This window comes from Carassius auratus, chromosome 6 (assembly GCF_003368295.1).
Source record: "Carassius auratus strain Wakin chromosome 6, ASM336829v1, whole genome shotgun sequence".
NCBI classification, from domain to species: domain Eukaryota; kingdom Metazoa; phylum Chordata; class Actinopteri; order Cypriniformes; family Cyprinidae; genus Carassius; species Carassius auratus.
The window spans coordinates 6981315-7003558 of record NC_039248.1 but is presented as its reverse complement, the minus strand read 5'-3'; the positions used below and the strand labels follow the sequence as shown (position 1 = coordinate 7003558).

General features: G+C 35.4%; 1 protein-coding gene across 8 annotated transcripts in view; it reads left to right on the top strand.

Annotated features, from left to right (window-relative positions):
• The window catches only part of LOC113093118 (plakophilin-4-like), a 39548-nt gene that overhangs the window by 15766 nt on the left and 1538 nt on the right, over positions 1-22244 (top strand). For 2 of the 8 annotated variants that reach the window (XM_026258962.1, XM_026258958.1), the window contains 18 exons: positions 1115-1149; positions 1992-2114; positions 4197-4393; positions 5499-5931; positions 10238-10396; positions 10506-10716; positions 11237-11369; positions 12118-12331; positions 13465-13648; positions 13899-14016; positions 14612-14803; positions 16559-16732; positions 17065-17215; positions 17346-17538; positions 17649-17733; positions 19898-20015; positions 20208-20339; positions 21152-21225. In XM_026258962.1, the coding sequence (XP_026114747.1) occupies positions 1115-1149; positions 1992-2114; positions 4197-4393; positions 5499-5931; positions 10238-10396; positions 10506-10716; positions 11237-11369; positions 12118-12331; positions 13465-13648; positions 13899-14016; positions 14612-14803; positions 16559-16732; positions 17065-17215; positions 17346-17538; positions 17649-17733; positions 19898-20015; positions 20208-20339; positions 21152-21225 (2926 nt within the window). Of the gene's footprint in view, positions 1-1114; positions 4394-5498; positions 5932-10237; positions 10397-10505; positions 10717-11236; positions 11370-12117; positions 12332-13464; positions 13649-13898; positions 14017-14611; positions 14804-16558; positions 16733-17064; positions 17216-17345; positions 17539-17648; positions 17734-19897; positions 20016-20207; positions 20340-21151; positions 21226-22244 lie in introns of all 8 variants that reach the window. The other 6 variants (XM_026258992.1, XM_026259000.1, XM_026258977.1 and 3 more) reach the window with 5 other exon arrangements.

Genomic DNA, 22244 nt, shown 5'->3' with positions numbered 1-22244 from the left:
AAACTGTTGATTCTGGCATAAATATGAGTCCTCTATACATGACAAGTGAAAACTGTCCAGAACAGTTCAAAAGAAATATGTTGTGGATTTTGATGTAAGAGGACAACAGGGGATGGATTTTTTTTTTCACTGCAGGGAAGTGTTATTGTGTGTATTATGGACTCACATCATTGAAACATTCCCATTTTGAGATTTTTACAAGCTGTTTGTACTCTCATTCTCACGGCACCCATTTACTGCAGAGGATCCACTGAGCAAAACCTTTCTCCAAATCTGTTCTTATAAGGAGACAAACTCATCCTTGGATGGCCTGAGGGTGTGTACTATAGTTTGGTGCCAAGTTTTACACATTAAGAAATAAATTGTGTTTTTATGAATAGGCATCTGAGTCATGGTGTAGATTCACATGAGATGAAGACTACTGTCTAAGAATTGTTTTCTATACAAAGTGATTTAATTATACACAGTGAGAGTCACCGCCTCAGTATATTTTGCCATGTTGAGATGACGTAATTTGTGATGTACATGTAAGAGAATCTTCACACTCACTGGCTTTTGTTGTGTAGATACACTATTAGTGCAGTGTAAAATTAGACAGTGAACCAATTTTTAATATATGCTTTTCCAATGAAGAGAACACGCATGCACCTTTAAAGCTCATAGTGTTTTAGTATCAATTTATCGTACTGTATGTTTTGTTAGGTCTATCAGTGGGAGTTATCGTAAAACGTCTGAACTGTTACCATGATTTTTATAGTAAGCAAGTGATGATTGGAAAGTGTTTATTTAATACCAGTAAAAAACTGTCTCGTTAATAAACATTTTCGAGCTCCATAACCTTGAACTGAAGATTGTTAAATAAAAGCACAATATGTCAAAATACATTTTAAAACTGTCAACTGTGTTAATTTCTGAAGATACATATATTAAAATTATTTAATGCCATAATATATTACCACTTAAACACAATATTGATCTGTTTTTTTTTTAAGTTAGTTAAATCAACTTAAACTGAAAAAGGCACTCGTTTCATAAAATGCCTCAGATGCGTTGTGCACCGTGTGTGACATTCTCTCATTTAATCTTTTTTTTCTTTTCTCGTCATTTTTTCCAGCTCTTCTGAGAAGTCTCTTCTGTGGAGATCTGCAGGTATTTATGTTTTGTTCTATTCCTGCTTGTTATTTTTTCTTGTCACCTGTATATAAGTGTTAACGGAACTATGATATTTTAGACAGCGCTGCAGTCAGATACATACAGCACAGATCACATAGTCTAGCTTGGAACAATGACTCTCAGATGGTTGAGCTGATTTTTGTACTCAAGGCTCTCTGAAGCATTTAAAGGACATTTGAATGTAATTGAGTGTAAATATTTTCCTGACCTATCTTTCTCAGTGTCTTATGGTTTAGTTACAGTATCCCAAAGCTGCACTATGTTGGCTATGATATTGTACGATATTATATTATAATACTTGGTATTTTTAATGTAACATTGATAGCACAAGAACTGTGCCAAGAACTCTTTTACTCTTGACAAACACTGTGTTGAGGGTTCTGGACTTTTTCTTTTTATTCTGTTCTAAAAAAAGACATCAGACGCCGCGGTCTTGTGATCCGGTCACCAAACCTAATGAACAATATCCCATGAATTATTCCACTGAACTACATTTGAAATCTCATTTTCTCTCTCCAAATCCTCACAGGGCAGCTAAAACGGTTTTCTACCCTTTTCTTCAGTTTTAGCTCCTATTGTCATCTCTTACTGTGAGAATGTCTTTAAAGTATGGAAACACAATAGACCAGACACCTTATTTTTCTGTAAAATTGGAAAGCATTTTACATTATCTGTCACTGGTTTTCTGTTGGGTGAATGATGGCATATTTTAGGTTAATTCTCCCTCTAAGTGTGTCAAGGGATGAAGGTAACTGTATCTTGATCATTTTCTCAAATACTTAAACCTGCTCACAGTGTGATAACCATTTGGTCATCAGAATCCTCAGGTGCAGGTGTGTCTAAGCCGTCGGATGGTTGCTCCTCGCCCACATTTGGGGTCAGAGGTCAGGGGTTACTTTACTCTCCTGAATTGGAACAGATCTCCCTGCGTGAAAGTGAGGGTCTGTTCATTCACACTCCATATTGCCTTCTGTCTCTTCTGTGTCAACATTTATTTTCATGACGTCTTTATGCAATCTTCCAAGTTGAATACAGCTGAAGATCTATGGGCAGCATCTGTGGCCTACTGTTGATTACCACAGAAAATAGTGTGTCTCTCAGTTTATACATTACTGTTCAGAGGATGTTTTTATGCTTTGGAAAGATGTTTCTTATTCTTACCAAGGCTGTGTTTATTTGATGAACATACAGTAAAATCGGTAAGATTGTGAAATTACAATTTCAGTTTAGTATGAAGACAAAGCAAGGCTGAATTATCAGCAGCCATTACTCAAGTCTTCACTGCCACATGATTCTTCATAAATCTTTCTAATATGCTGATTTGTTATTAAAGTTCAAAAGAACAACATTTATTTGAAATACAAATCTTTTGGGATATTGTAAATGTCCTCAGTGTCAGTTTTAGATGCATTTAATGATTCCTTGTGACAGTAAAAAGTCTTTATACACCTACATTGGAAACCTAGCTGGGATGCACTTGCATTTCATAAGCTAATTACATTTGCAATCCTTTTGAAGCAGACCACTTTTATAGGTGGATGAAAGTCTGGTTATGTTTTTCTGATGAAATACTTGTTAATGAAGTTTGCTCCATGCAAAAGTATTTTCACTTGTCCAGAAGCTGTCTTTTTATTACTGTGCACACAGTGTAGAAAGCAAATACCAGGTTATTTTGTTGCTGGTTGAAGGATTGGAACTTTGAAATAAATAAATATTTTAACTTTTTTAAATTCCTCAGACTGGAGTACTGTATTAATACTATTTCATCCAGTGGTATGGCATCTTCGCAATATGTTACTGCTGCTTTTGGTCAAGAAACACTTCTGGTGTTAAAGGTGCTATGGTTATACAGCTAGCCTGGTAGGCTTCTACTTTAAGAGATTTACTGTGTATATTAGGGCTTTTACAGTATTAAGATGTAAGTAGATTATACCAGTATCTGTAAATATGATAACTCTCACTGAGCATACTAAATAATTAAATATCAATATCATTATAAACCAATAAAAATAAAACAATGCGGCATGCAGCCTTCAGTTAATTTCCAATTAGGTGAACATTACTTTTCAAGCGTTTCAAATAATTAACTAAACAGTCAGTATCAAAGTACAAATAAATACATTAAAAGCAGTAAACGTTGTCCTCTTTTTCTTGCAAATATTAAGTAGCCTTGTTCTCCTTTTAAAATGTTAACATATTAAGAAAAAATATATATGTTTTGTAATTTCAGTGGTGCACACTCACTGTATTCATAAAAAACTTTATATAAAAGTGTTTTAATTATACATGGTGCGGGTCACCCATCTTGTTGAAATAAGCTATCCTCACGCTCATTGGCTGTAGACACGCTGGTGGTGTAGTGTTTGGTGACGCAAAAGCGAAATTTAGACAATGGATCACGGGAAATTCAGTACGTTACCTGTAAATAACGACCGAGGCTAGAAAGACCCACAAGAACAAAAAACGAACGCAAACGTAGGTACTGTGCACACAGAGTAGAATTAATTTATGGACAGGTAAGGGAATTAATTATTGCGTGGACCGCTTTTTAATTTAATTTACAACTAAGAGACGATCGCACTGAAGTAGGTCGATAGATGGCAGTGCAGCCTCTAAAAACATTGCGCTATCTTACGGTAACAGTTACTTAAAATATGCAAGCAGCAAGCGATGCTAACGCTAACTAAAGAACATGTTTTTTTTTGTTTTTTTTGTCTAGATTAATATGAGATATAAATGACTGTTTATATAATACAGCTGCACATGAACGATCAATTGCACCAATTACTGATATTGCAGTAAAACTGGTATTAAAATCTGTTTATGTTTTTACAAAGTGAAAGACGGGTAACTTAGTCATTAATTAATCGACAGCAGGCCACAGTTTCTATTGATAGAGCTTAGGCTGTATTTAACCTAGAAATCTATAGTTCAAATATAATTGTTTTACCATTTCTGAGAATAAAATATCTTGTCTATCTCAGTATTCTTTTCTGGTGTGCCTTGCTGTTTCCTTTGCTCAGGGTCTGCGCCAAACTCGCGCAGCTCTACTCAAATGAATTCGTACTCGGATAGTGGATACCAGGAGGTGAGTGGTTACTATAGTAACACCGTGACGCCCAGACGATCGGAAGGGAGGTCCCAGTCGACAAGCTCCGCCCCCACTGGAAGCCCCACCCTCGCCATGAGTTCTAGGGCTGAAGGACAGGCCTCAGCACAGGTATGAACACAATACATTAAGAGATACATTTCTTAATTTAGCTTTGCATAGGTTATAAGGCATTTTCAGATGTCTTTAAATTCAAATTATATATTTGCAGTTTTATTAGAGATATTTCAGTATTTTTTTTCGACCTGAGCAGTCGGAGTGATCTTAAACAATCACTAAACAAACTGTAATGTGCTGCGTTTTCAAATATATTGCACGCAAGGAGTGCTTCCGGCAGCGCTGCGAGAGCTAGTGGCGCCACCTCTCGGCTGTGTGCGGGACACCCTTTGCATCTCAGACAGTCCAACAGCCCAACGAAAAATGCTGGCAAATGAGTTTGCTAGAAAATTAAACGATGTTTCTCACCATCTAGTGCGATTATCAGATCTGAGACTGTTTTTGCAGAAATATATAGTCTTTCAGAGTGAAGCGCGGCGCTGCGTTTGACTGCACGCGACTCTCGGGTGTTTTTAGAGTGGATTGTTCGCACTACGTTAAGTGCCGTTACAACGACCTCCACATCTGCAAGAGATGTGATTTTGAGTCGCTTATAACGTGCATTGGAAACACAAATCTTCCCAAATTAGCCATGAGAATTGTGTTTGTCAACAAAACTAAGAGCTTTAATGACTTCCTGTTTTCGCCAAAATAAAAGCTCTAGGCTTCACGCAAAAATCGAGATACATAAACAGTATAGTGTTGTTCTGTGAAATGTATTATAATAAATAATGCCTTATTGTTATTTAGTAAATTATATTGTGTATAGTATTGCATTGCGTGTATTGTTTTATTCTGTTAAAACTTATTATGAAGTTTTAAAGACCCATTGTGTAAAGATGGATCATGTCATAATTGCTTTGTCCCCCTGTGTGACACTTCCTCAAGATTTAATTTTGTGCTTAATTTTGAGGCTAAATTTGGAAATGTCCGTGCATAGACACCATAGAAGGGTACTTTAAGTTTTCTTTTCTTTCTTGTCCTTAGCTGATCTCAATCCTGATGTATCATTCATCTTACAGTATTTTTAAAAATAAATTCAGTTATAACTGTATTATCACAGTGTAGAGTAGTGTGTATGTATGTTGGTTCTTTTGATTGTATGTAATCTGTTTTTCAGGTGGGCAGCAGTGTCCGTGTCATGAGGCGAGTCAGTTCTGTTCCCTCTCGTGCCCCATCCCCACTCTACACCTCATCCCCGCCTGCGTCTCGCCAGCCTCTGCGAACTTCCCTCGGAAGCCCCTATGGCTCACCTATAGTCTCAGAGCCCCGTCCTTTACCTAGTATATTTCCTGGCACCACCTTGCCTCCGGCCTCTAGCCATGCTCCCGAGCCAGTGCACTCCAGCTACTTGGGACGGCATGGAAATGGGACGGGGTCGGAATCTGGATCACCAACGCTCCTGCGGGCCGGTATGACTGCTCAGCCTCAGCAGTACGGGACCCTGGGGAAGCACGATACACATGGATATGACAGCACTCACACTTCCTTTGGGTCTCGGGCCTATGACATCTTTGAGAGGATGGTCCTTTCAAGACCGGATAGCCTTACAGGTGGGTTACACACACAAACTGTCCTATTGTTATTAAGGTTAGGAGTTTTTCTACTACCTGTGATAGGTTTGGGATTTCATTTTTGTTAAATGATTTTTATAATGTTACAAAAGATTTAGATTTTTTTTTATCATCAAACATTATATAGTGGTTTCCACTGCAATGCTGAGCAGCACAATCTTTTTCAGTTTTGATAACAGCAAAAAAAAAAAAAAAGTTTATTGAGCACGAAATCAGCATGTTAGAATGATTTGAAGGATAATGTGGCACTAAAGGAAAGAAAAAAATACATTACACACTATTACTGTTTGTACTGTATTTTAATTAAATATTAATTAATATTCATAAGATGTGAGAATTAAAGATTTCTTCTAAAAACATTAAAAAAAACCTCTATGAAAAAACTTGGCTTGAAGCAACCAACAATTTTCTGATTCATAAATGTTTTTCCATAAAATTTAAATACATACAACGATTTTCGTTTTACCCTGACCAAGCCAGAACTCTATCAAACACAATTTCTGTACCACTCTTGAAAAGTTCTGGATTTATGATTTGAATATGTGTGAAACTTTCTTAGCGTTGTATTAGTACAGGATTAGTAATGCTGTCACTTATCGTCTGTGTTTGGCTCGGATTATAAAATCTTCCCTGGCTTAAGAAGGTATGTCTTTCCTGAAAATCCTCTCGTGAGGTGAATTTTCAAAACTCGGAAAAAATCATGAAGAATTCAATAAGCATTTCACAGTTTAGTCTCTGACATAATGTGTGCTGTCTGTTAAAATCTCAATTATAAGAGCCACAGAAAAAAACTTCACATATCTCTGGACATAAACTCAGAGAGATTGACACAAATTGGTTCTCATAAAAGTGCAAAAAAGGATCCTAGTAATTGCTCCTACCCGAATAATCATAACCCTCTGATTACAAGATGCTGTGTGCCAATATGAGTTTGTGAATTGAAAGTGCTGAGATGCATTAATACAGGGCCTGTATAGTATATTGTTTCAAAATCGTATTACAGTCTTAATTCCATCTACAATAAACATCTACATGAAATTGGAGCTGCATAGATATTGACTGTAAGTGTGTGTGTGTGTGTGTGTGTTTGTGTGTGTGTGATTGTGTGTACACATATCTCTATACTTGTGTGCTCTAGTGTTTTGTAGGATTACTTCGATGATAATCTCCCGTTCTGGCTCTGTGGGAGACTTTCTCAGATATGCCCCACTGCCCCATTTATTCTGTATTTCTCTGTAAAACATGCAGGGTGTAAAACCTTTGAAAACTACGCTTTTGACTCCAGGCCCTACAGAAAAAAACTATTGCAGAATTTGGAGATATGTGACGTGATTAGAAATTGATGAAAGACAAACTCACCAAATTCTGCATGGCTGTTCCAAACCAGTGAGCTGTGTAGCTTCGTTCGGTTCACACTTTGCTTTATTATATTTCTGGTGTCTGAATGACATGATGCTCAAGCTCAAGCTCTGAATTTTGATTTAATTAGATTTTGATTCATTTTGGTTTATTGTCTGTGTCCAGCTTACTAATGAAATCTCTTTGCAAGTGCTATACATTCTAAAGCAGTTAATTCTTTCAGACTGGTTCATTTTTGTAATTCATGAAAAGGACCGACATAAAAGAGTCATTCGTCTGAGAAATCAGGCTTCACTGAATATTTTTGATTCACTAAAAACAACCAGGAAATGAAAAGGGCAGTTTCAGTATGAAGATAATTCTGTATGAGTATCACTGTTAATCGAAAAATCTATATTCAAGAGCCCTACCGAGTTATATATTTTTTTGGCAGCAATGATAACATTGTAGATCAAGTAAGTCTGGTTATCTGCTGATGCAATTATCTCACAATGGCCAAATATTACCTAATTAATCAAACTGGTGAATATATGCCTATCAATACTGACTGGAACGCCTGATGATAGTCAGATGATAGTTTGAAGACAGCGATCAAAGTTTGTCTGCTCGGGTTTCTGATTAAATTGTGGTCAGATGAGTGCCTTTGAAAGCTCTGGTTGTGAATGTTTGTCTCACAAGGTTGTGTGGTTATACATGCCCTACAGCTCTTAAAACTATTATACACTAATGAGCATGCAGTACAGTGTCAGTACAAGCATTCACAAAGTTAGTCGGTAGATTCAGTAATTATGCTCCGAGAGTTGGGTAATTGGCTATGCAATTTTGGGTAGGCGTTCATGAGCAAATCTATTGTGTCCTGTTTGCCATGAAATCATGTGGGAGAAAGGCTGAAACCTCTGGCTAATTCATCTAAATTGCACAATTAATTGTATGTGTATTTCTGATTGTGTCAGGCAAACTGACATTCAAGTCACTAACAGCAACACAAAATAGTGCCTTCTTTCAGTAGAAAAACCGTTTTTAGCTCACGCTCTTAGCTGCTGCAGAATATGCCACGTTCTTGTTGAAGGTCATTATCTCTCACAGATGCATCTGAAGGTGTGAAAGTCCAGTGGAGTGGTTAATTACAGCAGATTGTTTTTATAAAACACAACATACATCTCCACTTGAAGATTTGAGAGCTTCATTTACTTAGCGAAGCACATGGAAAGACTTCATTATGTGGTTGTACAGCTGCTAGACTGCTTTTGCTGATGAACAAATATTTCACTAGAAAGACCAACACCTAATCAGCACAAATGAGCCTGGATAGAAATTCACGCTGGTCTGAGCCGATCCTTTCAGTAGAGTGTACTCCTTTTGAGAAATATTGTATAGATTGGATAAACCAGTCAAAAGAGTGGATTTGTCAGTGAGTTATTGATGTAGGATACTGGTCAAAAGTTTAGATTAGGTAAGTTTATGATTTTGATAAGCCTAGTATGTCTATTATGCTATTATTTTCACGATGGTTACATTTATTTGATTCAAAATAGTAAAAAAAAAAATTGTTTTGTGAAATATTGCAATTTAAAGGAACTGTTGTCTATTGTAATATATAAAAAAATATACATTATACATTTTCAGCATCATTACTCCATTCTTCAGTGTCACATGATTCTTCAGAAATCATTCTACTGTGTGCTGATTTGGTGCTCATGTAATATTTCTTATTATCAGTGCTTAATTTTTTGTTGAATCTGTGATACACTACCAATCAAAAGTGTGGGGTTAATAAGATTTAGATTTATTTGTTAAAAAAATCAGCAAAGACATTAAATAAATCAAAAGTGACAGAAAAGACACGAACAAAGTTACAAAAGGTTTCAATGTCAAATAAATGCTGTTCTTTTGAACTTTCATTTAAATAACTAATCCTGATTTTTTTATTTTATTGGAGTTTCCACAAAATTATTAAGCATCAAAACATTGATACTAATAAGGATAATAATTCCTATTAATTGAGCACCAATTATATTAGATGAAGACAAGAGTAATGGCTGCTGAAAATTCAGCTTTGTCATCACAGGAATAATATAATAAAAATAGAAAACTGGAAGAATAAAAAAAAATAGAAAACTGTTACTTTAAATTGAAATAATAACTCACAATATTACTAAGGACCTTATTTAAGGTCTTATTTCAGTTCATGTTTATTTTGTTTCAAGTAGTGCTGTCAAACAATTAATCGCGATTAATCATAAACGTAATAAAATAATAATAAAAATGTTTTTTTGCGTAATTAAATTAAATTAAATTTTTAATTTAATTTAATGTATGCATTTAGGAGACGCTTTTATCCAAAGCGACTTACAGTGCTTTCAGGCTATCAATTTTTACTTATCATGTGTTCCCGGGGAATCAAACCCCCAACCGCTTGATATGGCAATGCTCTACCACTTGAGCTAGAGGAACACATAATATATGCATAATATATATGTGTGTGTTCGTTCTTCTGTGTATATTTATTATTTATACATAAATACACACGCATATACTTTTTTCTTTATTATTTACATGTCAATATTTATATAATTTATATTATAAATTATTTTTTTAATATTTAAAAATAACATATTTCTCTGAAATCTATACGTCTGTGTCTGTGTGTATATACAGTACATATATATATATATATATATATATATATATATACGCACACATATATACACACACACACACACATAATAAATATACACCGTACTCACACAAACATATATTATGTAAACAACATTTTTGGATGCGATTAATCAACATTAATTGTTTGACAGCACTACTTACAGTACATAATAAACATGAACTGACAGAAGACCTTAAAAAAAACCTTTTTTATTTCAGCTGGTTGCCAAGTTTAGTTTTAGTACTAAAATCTCTGCTCTTCATCTAGGCTTGCAAACCTCTTATAGTCAGAACAGCCAGCTGGGCCAAGACGCCCGCTCCCCTGACTGCCACGTCACGCCAATCTATGAAGACAGAACCTTCCAGAACCCTCTGTACCAGAGCCCCACGCACGGCTCCCAGAGCGCTAGCTCCAGAAACAATACAGGTATGTGACGAATGTCCTTCATGCACCACTGCTAGACTCAGTGAATGAGTTCTGACATTTCCACAGTGTTAATCTTAACAATGTCTGCACTGCTCACTCTCTCACTCAGGGTTTGGTACTTTACAAAGGACCACTAGTCAGTGTAGCACTCTGAGGTACCAGCGAGGGTTGTTCTCAATGGGCTCCATGGCAACACATTCTGACACCTATCGTCCTGCGCATTACCGCCAGTCCGACCCAAACTACACCAGACATGCAGCTGCCGTCGACAACGCCGTCACACGCTCGCCTTCCATAGACAGTGTTCACAAAGATCCCAGGTAAAGAGCTGAACCCAGTGATTCCAGGAACATTGCAGAAAGCTTCAAAAATGATTTAGGGCCACATTTGAAGACACTGACATTTAAAACGTGGAAACTTTGCTTGTTAATAAAACCCAGCATATATCTTCCCTTTTTGCTGCATTATTCTAACTTATTTGATTTGTTGAGCCTCCTCTACTTTTGTGCGTATGTTGCTTTATAATCTTATTTCTGGGCATGTTTATTTTGCAAACAGAAAAAGAGCGTTTCAGAAAATGTGAACCAGATCGCTTGAGTGCTCATTCACATTTGCAGTGCATATTTTAATGACAAATGCGACTGGAAAAAATAGAAGCAGGACTGATTTAAAAAAAAAAAAAAATTATGCGGCTAGTTATTTGTCCTGATGCAACATGTAAACACAAGTAATTATGTATATTTTATTCAAATCTGCAAACATTTATTTGTCAAATGTGGCCGTTTTGCAGATTTGTTTGTGTGTTTGACATCTGTTTTCTCTGTGCCTTTGGGGGGTTAGGGAGTTTGCCTGGAGAGACCCTGAGCTGCCAGAGGTAATCCGAATGCTGCAGCATCACTTCCCTTCAGTCCAGGCCAATGCTGCAGCGTATATACAGCACCTCTGCTACGGAGACAACCGCATAAAGGCAGAGGTATGGTTACACACACACACACACATGCCAGACATACAGGCACTTCCTATGTTTTCTGGTGTTCTCAAATACAGTTGACTTTTTGTAGCTTAAGCAAAAGCCTAACCATTAAGAGAAAAAACTGAGTTATTTAAATGCTTTATGCACATTTGATTGGACAAAATCTTGGATATAAATCTGTGTAGCGCATAATGAGGTATCAATATTAATAATAAGTATATATTTTAAACTACTATTCAAACGTTCTGAAAAATGAATACTTTAAATTTAAAGGCAAAGGGCAGTGACAATGACAGTAATATAATGATGCACGTTTATTTTAGATGAATAAAATAACATATACTGTTACTTGCGCTATATATAAATGTACAGAATATTTCTTAAATCAAGGATCATGTGACACTTAAGACTGGAGCACTAGTTGCTGAAAATTCAGCTTTCCCATCACTGGAATAAATTCTGTTTTAAAATATATTAAAATAGAAAAGTTAATATAAATATTACAATATATATATTTATCGGTATAGCAGATTTTACTGTGTTTGATCAAATAAATGCAGCCTTTATGAGAATAAGAGACTTAAGCATTAAAATATCCTACCAAACCCAAAACTTTAATGAATTACTTTTAGTAATGCATGCTACTTAAAAATGTTAGTTTGCATTTACAGACTGCATAAACAGACAGAAAAGCACACCTTGGAAGCATAAATGTGAACACTTGCACTCTCTTCCTGTATGTGTTCAGGTGTGTCGACTGGGGGGGATCCGACACCTGGTGGATCTGCTTGACCACAAAACCCTGGAAGTACAGCGGAATGCTTGCGGAGCTCTGCGGAACCTAGTGTACGGAAAAGCCACCGACGATAATAAAGTGTGTGTGAGGAATTCCGGTGGAATCCCAGCTTTGGTTCGTCTGTTGAGAAAAACTCCAGACACTGAAGTGCGAGAGCTCGTAACCGGTGAGTGGGTGTGTGGGGTCACATGACTGAGTGCCATAAGAGAGGCTTTCTTGTGCTTTTTAAACTCCCTCTCTGTTCCTCTGTCTCGCTCTTTCCAATTTGCTTTCTTCCGCTCCTGTGGTGAGATCAGTTTGCGCTGTGAAGCTCAGATCAGAGATTAGAGTCAGTGGAACCCGTGGCTGTGATTAATGTGGAGGGACAAAGTATTTGATTAAAAGCTGAGCTGACGCAAACTTGCATGCACACACACATTCTCTCCAAGCTGGATACACTAAGTATTGCTGGATAGATATGGGTAAATTTACACTCCCAAGCAGTTTTCTTGATGCATACAGTGTTTTTTACTGTCATTTCTCAAACAGAGGCAGCAGGTTTGTTCAGCAAAGATAGAGCTCTTTCTGCTCACACACATACTCACAACCACAGGGACTGTTTTGTGTTAATCAGTTTTATCTGCAGGGTTTTTTGTTACACTCCCACTGCCTCTTTACAGTTTTATTACACACCTCTTAATGTGTCTCTCATTTGTTCCTAATGAGCTATGTTAAATCAGTGTGTTAAATTACTTATTATACCTAAATAGTTCTCCTAAAAAAATGTATTCAGCCTCTTATCAATACAACAGATTTTTTAATGCGGTTTTACTGTAAACTGCTCAATGGCATGTTTTAATTTGATAAATTCAAACGAGCTAAAGAATTTAAACAATGTCAAAACAAATTCTAAAATGCTATTTAAATCACATAATAATTCATTAGTCAATCATTGTTACATTTAACTTCATTTTTAATACATGAATTAAATAAAGTGTAAATCAAATGCAACTGTGAGTAAAATACTCACATGTGACTAAATAATATCTGTTGTTATGATTTCTGAAGGATCATGGGACACCAAAGACTTGAATAATGAATGCATCACAAGAAAAAGTAAAAAAAAAAAAAAAAAAAACCTTTTAGTCAATGGCAATTTGATCCAGTGTACATAAAATAAGTAATTTATTCTATTTTATTAATTCCTAAATTTGATTCCTTCATTTTATATTAAAGTGTCACTTCTAGTTCTCTATATTTAATACTGTACTGTTGCAGTTTATGTGTTATACTATGTCTTTTGGGGTCATGCCTTGACAGGAGTGTTGTGGAACCTGTCGTCATGTGACTCTGTGAAGATGACGATTGCTCGGGACGCTCTCGGACCACTTACTAACACGGTCATTATCCCTCACTCCGGCTGGGGTGCGGCCCCTCAGCGAGAGGACCAGAAACTCAAACTGCACTCGTCTTTGGTCCTGAGGAACACCACCGGCTGCCTCAGGTATGCCTCATGTTAATTTGAACCAGCCTAATTATACAGGGCTTCCTGTTAAGATCGATTAATCAATAGTCGTTTAGGTAACCTACTGATTAGGTGATTTTTGTAATGCATAGTTTTGCACATCACTGGTAGTTGCAGCATCATTCTTTATATTTACAAGTGAAAATGACTGTTTTTATCTAAATAAGATAACCATTGTATTGTTGACCGCATGATTGTGTGTGTGTGTGTGTGTGTGTGTGTGTCTCAGGAACCTGAGCTCAGCTGGAGAAGAGGCCAGAAGGCAGATGCGGTGCTGTGAAGGGCTGATAGATTCCCTTCTCTATATAATCAAAACCTGTGTAAACACCTCTGATTATGACAGCAAGGTTAGAAATATTCTTGGGATGGCATAACAAATATAAATGAAGCCATCCAGTTCTGATGTACAACAGTCTATAGATTGTTGGTAATATTTGGAACATGTTTGATACATTCTTGCCAGATATTTGACTAATTTTCAGTCTGTATATCGGATGACAGCTGGGAACTGACGGAGGCTTCTGATGCTTATAAAAAGGTGTTACATGTTTCTGTGGCACTCCTCGAATGGCCAAAAAATATTGAGTGCCTCTAGTGGTGGAGATCTGCATTGTGCAGCTTTGGTTATTTTTTCTTCACAAAATCTTAGTCTTGGCTTGCCATCTGCTGGAACAGGAAGCATTGAAAAAGGAAGTGGAATCCAAATAAAAATATATTTTAAATATTTGTACAATATTTATTTTAAATAATTAGTAATAATAGTTATTATAAAAAATATAAAAGCTTAGAAATATAAATAGTTATTTTTGATTTAAATTTAATTGATTTTTTAAGTGATTTTTTTAATATATCCAGGACAGTAAAATGAGGATTAGGACTGTCGATCTCCAAAGTATTCTATATTTCTTTCCTTACCCTTTTTCTCTTTTCCTGTGTTGCTAGATTGTGGAAAACTGTGTGTGTACTTTGAGGAACCTGTCATACCGTCTTGAGCTGGAGATGCCTCCGTCTCGGCTGATGGGAACCCAGGATCTGGACACGCTCCTGGGCCCTGACTCCTCCAGTAAACAGGCCGACTACAGCTGCTGGGGGCTCAGAAAGAAGAAGAAGAAGAGGTCCTGGCAGGATCAGCAGGTAATCTATCACTAAATTAATGAGCTTGGACTCTGCTTTTGTGCTCAGTTATCAAATGATTTGGGATTGTTGGAGAGAGAAATTCATTTTGCAAATAGATTTGCACAAGCCAAATGATGATTTATAAGAGCAAGGCACCAAAAGCTGTACATTTTAAATAATTGTTTTTCAGCCAATAGTCATGGAAATCCTGGCAACATTAGTACATTTTGAAATTGGTATTTCTAGCTATGGAAATCATGGAAATTAATAAAATATTTAAAATGGTATGCAAAAGCAGTGGACCTTCATATAACTCATTTTCAGTTTCAGCTCAACTCAAGTAAAAGTTTACTCAAAAGTTTAAAAAAGCTCAGCTCTGAAAGTTTTTCAGATATATTATTTAATATATTATATATTTTTTCCTAGTATTATTTTATTTAAAAATGAGTTGTCGTTTTAAATAATTAATGATTATATAATAATAAATGATATAAAAAATATATACTAATTATAAATGATTAAATAAAAAAATGGAATCAAATGATATTTTTATATTAACATGTTATATTAACATGTTATATTATTATATTAAAAGAAACTTTATTTCTACAAAAAGTAGACGTGCTGGTATTTAGTTTTGCGATATATCACGATAATGAATATGCACGGTATTGTTATCATGGGCACTTCTAAATACATAATAATTATTTAGATTACATTTATGCATTTATGCTTTTATCCAAAGCCACTTACAGTACATTCAGGCTATACTTTTTTACCTGTACCTGCATTCCCTGGGAATTGAACTCACAACCTTTTGCGCTGCTAACGTAATGCTCTACCACTGAGCCACAGGATTTTTAAAATCATCAGAATACACAATACCGCTGTATGCTGTGTCAAATACGCGTGTGCACTCTAATATAAACAAGCAAGAATGAGAAGCGCATGGCGGAGCGCATGAGAGACACTCTGAATGAAAGCCAAGCGCACATTCACTTTCTGACAGCAGATGGCACTAAAATGCAGAAAATGCAGCCGTTACCCTGCAAACAAAGCAGCTGCTACTTTTTGTTTCTGAAACGTATTTAAATTATTTAAATAGCATTCAAATTTGTGTATTCACTACAGTGTTCATCACCGCACCAAATACTTAAATATTTGGACTTATTAGGCTATTTATTTTCAATCTTTTAATCTGGACTACAACATGCCCTGGATATTGTTTGACAGTGATTTGATTCTTAATTGTTGGGTCACACTTTACATTAGGGCTTCGTTAGTTGACATAAAAAAAACAAAAAATCTTCTAAACATTCATTTATCTTAGGTTATTCCAATAGGCCTATTTAACGACACGTTGTTAAAATCAAAAGTTGTGACTGTCTTATTTAATGAGCTAACATGAACTAAGGGTTGTATTTTTTAAAACAAATATCAATAACTTTTGTAGTAAATATAGTTATTTCTCATTGTGAATGTTAATGCATTAACTAAGGTTAACGAATGAGATCTAATTGTAAAGTGATACCTATTGGTTGATACCAAAATTTTGCACTTTAAACAGTGTAAAATTGTTAACTTTATACATTGTTTTGTGTATTGCTTTATTGTATTTAAATGTTACATTATTTTTATTGAAAGAAAAAAATATTAAACCTGTTATACTGTATTATGACAACACTTTTTTGCGACTAAATTTCAATAATTTTTCAAGCATATTTCTAACAGAACGTTAACTAACCTATCTGTTTGTGTGATCCTGTGATGCAGTGGGATGGTGTGGGGTCTATTCCAGGATTTTCTGGAAGTCCAAAGGGGGCAGAGATGCTGTGGCATCCATCTGTGGTTAAACCTTACCTCACTCTGCTGGCGGAGAGCTCAAACCCAGCCACGCTGGAAGGGGCGGCTGGGTCTCTGCAGAATCTCTCCGCCGGAACCTGGAGGGTAGGCTGCTTGTGGTCACTACAACATAAACTCAATTATACAGCCACAGTGTTCAAAATAGAACTGAGTTATATTACTGCCATAATTGGCTGGTGGATGAAGGATAGGTCCTGCACACACACACACACACACACACACTTACACCATTTGACCAGACGTAACTTCGAGGTTCTAATACAGCAACGTCCTTTATTTTGCAAATGCTTCTAAAGTTAGGAGTAGACTAGATACCTAGATACAGTCTTGATTGTGAAAAAAATTGTGCAAACGTTAATCCAAATTTTTGCTTACCTTAAAGAGACCAACCTTTTCCTCTCTCTTTCATCATTCAGTTTGCGGCCTACATCCGTGCTGCTGTACGCAAAGAGAAGGGTTTGCCCATACTGGTGGAGCTACTAAGAATGGATAATGACAGGGTGGTCTGCTCTGTGGCCACTGCTCTACGGAACATGGCTCTGGACGCCAGGAACAAGGAGCTCATTGGTCAGTCACTCAAACTTATTGCTATGAACTCTTTGCATTCCATTTTTATTATATGTCAGTTTATGTGGCCATTAAAAACTGCATTGCATCTTTTAAAATAAATGTTTCCTGAATTCGGTTGCTTTGATAGGAAAATACGCCATGCGGGACCTAGTGACCCGTCTCCCTGGCAATGGGCCGTCCCTGCTGTCAGATGAGACGGTGGCGGCGGTCTGCTGCGCGTTGCACGAGGTCACCAGCAGGAATATGGAGAACGCCCGTGCTCTCGCCCAGACGGGCGGCATCGACAAACTGGTTACAATCAGCAGAGGACGTGGGGAGAGGTGCATACCTCTTTTATAGGGCTGTGTGAAGTTTCATAGCAAAATCTTTTTCTTTTTCTTTTTTTGAATGTCCTGGTGTATCTAGAATAATATGTTGTTCTCTGTGGCAGGTACTCCATGAAGGTGGTCAAGGCAGCAGCTCAGGTGCTCAACACTCTGTGGCAGTACAGAGATCTGCGTACCTTCTACAAAAAGGTACATGTTCTCAGCCATTGTTCTGTGGTGAGGGACCCTGATGTTCTCGTGACATCCAATCTGTGGGATCCAATCAAAAGCGCACAGCAAAAAATATGAGTGTGCACTGCAAATATGTTCACAATCAATATTTTTGTCTTGTTTTCAAATGAGAAATACATAGCGGTAGACTTTTATTTACAAAAACAAAAGCTTATCAATAATAAAGAATTCTTGGCAGTGTGATACATAGAGCATCATAACGTAATCGATAACTGACAAATTAAGAGGCAAACAGGGCAATATATACAAGCAACCAAACACAAACAATGTGTTGAATATAATCAGTAACCATGTTGACTAACAGGAAATAAGATGCATTCAAGTCCATCTGTGAAGTTTGTAATTATGATGTCTGGTGTGTTCAAGTCAATTTGGTGGTGACTATTTTTACATAAAATTCTGCAAGATTTAAAAAGTACATCTCTAAAACATAATGAATAGAAATGCATTTAATGTGTGTTCATTTGTTTTAATTTCAGTTAATGAAGGTTCTGTAAATCAAATTGTTTTGAATTTTGTTTTGAAAAAGTTTTGTTTACATAATATATGCATGTATACTGTGAATATTTATTATGTATATATAAATACACACACATGCATGTTTATATTTAAGAATTTTTTTTATAATATATAGTTATATAATATATTTTATAACATTTAATTATATTTATAATATATAATATTTTTGATATATATAGCATGTGTGTGTATTTATTTATACCTAATAAATATATACAGTACACATACATATATTATGCAAACTTTTTACATATATTATAAAAACTTTTATTTTGATGCGATTAATCGTGATTAATAAACACTAAAATATATATATGTTTATAAGTAAATAATTATGGTAACACTTTCTATAAAGCCCGTATTTATAAACATTATAAGGGTATTCTTAAGGCATTATAATGAATGCATTATGCATTATAGAAAAACTTATCATATGTTATATTATATATATCATGAATAATCATAACAACAATTATAATACAACATTATACTTATGTATTTGTGGTTTTAAAGTTAGAGAATGATTATTTATAACACACAATGAATATCATAATAAATCTGCAGCTAATATTAATTAATTGATGTGAGTTTAATACTCCAACTGAAAAAAATGCAATGTTTTATATGGTTACATTTGATTTTGATGGTCCCCGTAATCAATCGACTATAAGCAACTTTGCAACTACATGCCAACTAACTCTCATTAGAGTATTAGTATGCTGGAGAATGGTAGAATCTAGTATGGTAGAATAAGTTCACACTTGCAGAGACACTTAAATCAGTTTATCTGTTGGTTGACCGTCAAAATAAAGTGTTAGTATATATTTACAGTAGCAGACATACTAATACTTTACTAACAGCTAGATGATATGTAGTTGCAGAGTTATTTATCAACAGCTGTCTAAAGGGTACCATCAAAATAATCAAACTGAAATTACTATAAAAATAGTTCATATGATCTGTTATCTGATCTTATGGCTGTTTGAGAAAAAAAAAATCTTGTCATTTATTATTATTATTATTATTATTATTATTATTATTATTATTATTACTATTATAAGTGGTCTTTGACCGCTTTAAGTAAAGTAGCATCAGAAAAATGGCAAGATATGGGACTTATAATACATTATAACTATGAGAAGTATAATCAATTGTAAAAGGGGATGCAACATGTTCATTGTGTTATAAATCATAATACTCTTAAAAGCTATAACCACAAATAAGTAACTGTTATATTAAAACTGTTCTTATGAATATTCATGAGCTTATACAACATATTATACGTTTTTATAATGCATTCATTATAATGCTTTAAGAATTCCCTTATAATGTATTATAAATACAGGATTCATAGAAAATGTTACCATAATGATATTAATAAACAATTTGTGGTTGTGTTTATGTGCATTCATTTCGATCTTTTTGACATGACTTTGAAAAAACTAGGAAACTAATGAAACCGTAACTAAAAATCAGATAGATAGTCTGATCAAAAGAACTCAGACTAAATGATCTTTGTCGGTTAATCTTTAGTAATTGCATCATCTGAGATGGATAATAACAGTAGATGTAAGCAGGAAGTGTGTGTTCTGTGGTTCATCAGGATGGATGGAACCAGAACCACTTCATCACCCCAGTGTCAACACTGGAACGAGACCGCTACCGTTCCCAGCCTACTCTGCCAACCAGCAACGTGCAGATGTCACCTGTCATCCAATCAGGTGGGCCGTTACAACAACAAGCAACTGCAGGAAATGTAATTCTGTAGAAGCTACAGGGAAATGACTCACTTCTTATAAATACTGATATTAACATTTATTAATGGGTTGTTTTCTTTTATTCTCCTGTTTTATTTTGTACTCTGCTTTGGTTTATTGTGAATCGTTATTTGATTTTTTCCTCTCCACATTTAGGAGGTAGTGCCACCTCTTCCCCTGCAATGTTGGGTATAAGAGGTCATCGCTTAAATCAGCGGAGGACCCAGTCGTCTATGCAACTTCATAATTATTATGGAGACGCCAACAGAAACACAAGTCAGTATACAGGTGAGCTTTATAACAGACAATAAAACCCCGCAATATTAAAAGCTTCTAATTGTTTTTGTTATTCTTGTTTCCGTCAAAATGTAATACAATTTTTTTTGTAATACAGATTTTTTTTTTTTTTGACTTTTCAACTGATGATATCAATGCTGTGCATTCAGGGAAAAACAATATTAATCAATAAACTTAAGTTCCCCCCTCTCAATCCTTGTCAAGTTCAATCAAATGCCATTGGATGAAAAAAAGGCCCATTATATACTGTACATTATTACGTCCTGAGTATTCAGCTTTACTCAGAAATCTGCAGCATAGTCACTCTTGGAAATCAACAGAAGAATCTGTCGGTGAATTAAGAAGCTGGACTGATGTGCTAATAGATATTTCACCCATGCTCTCTTCAACTAATAGAGCAATCAGTTTTATTCCCCTGTCTGGTCGGAAGCTGAAATGGCCATTCATTTAAGAGCACTTGACCTCCGGAGTTCCTCTTTATTGATTGGTGGTACTTGGGCCTGGAGGGTCTGATTATGTGGCTGTGATTCAGAATGTGTCAGGTCTTCATTAGACCTGTTGGGCTGTTGAACCTTTTCCGCCCATCTAACCCTCAGCCCCGCTCTCTGCCCTGACTGTGGCCTTCACAGGATTAGAGCTTCACCACAGACTGAACATTTCTATAAAATACAAATACAACACCTTTAAACGACACATTATAAGATAACGTGGACGATTATGACTATACCTGGTAAATAGAAAAGTATTCATTTTGTTCTTGTGATAGAAACCGTGTTTTAATATTTGTGTGCATCTGTGTTCAGGGTCTGGAAAGCAGTCTGCCTATTTTATCAGTTCCTATCCGTCTCCTTCAACCGAGGAGTCCCGCAGATCACAGGTGAGGTGAAGAAAGGAAACTGCTGTATCTGAAGCCGGCTGAACCCATATGTCTACTGTAAATGATAACCATTGACGTGGTTTCAATGCGTCTAATCTCAACAGATGAAGTTTACATAATCCATTGGGTTTATTCCTTGATCATTACCCACAAATAATCTGTGGTCAAAAGCACCTGGGTTTAGTAGCACACACCTTACGGAATTCCTTTTTTAAGATTTAAGGCAAAAGTTTTTTTGCGATTTTCACTTATTCTGAGTCTTAAGAACTTTAGTAATAGCACACTGTAAATTTAAAGATGTAAATGCTTGTTCACACCAACACTAAATGTCTTAAATGTTTTAATATGAATGATGAACAGACTCAAAAATTCACATGCCATCATTTGGATTTTTATCGATTTTATTTTACACATTGGTCTGAAGAGACAAATTGCATGTGATAATTGGACAAATATTATGTTACAAACCTTAAACGCTTTAATGCTGATATTTCTACGAACATTAGGCTTTGAAATATTGTCTATTGTACAAACATAAAAAGACTGACAATTTGAGATCTACTTCTGACATAAAATATAGGATAAGATGATTTTAGTATGGTATTATTATGATGGTAGCAGTTATTCTTCTGTTAATAACTGTACTAAGAAAAAAAACTTGTTTCATAGCTTCTTAAACATTTTGCATTTAACTTGATGTACTAAAAAAAATAACTAAATCTAATTTGGATAAAAACATGTAGACGTGTTTAATAAAACAAAAACAATTAAATTGCAAAATTCTCAACAAAATTACTAAAACTAAATTTTTTAATTCAAACTAAAAATATATAAAATATAATATACACCAAAATATGTAATAGTAATATCTAATTACAGTATTTTTCGGACTATAAGTCGAACCTGAGTATCAGTCGCATCAGTCCAAAAATACGTCATGATGAGGAAAAAAACATATATAAGTCGCACTGGACTAGAAGTCGCATTTATTTAGAACCAAGAGAAAACATTACCATCTC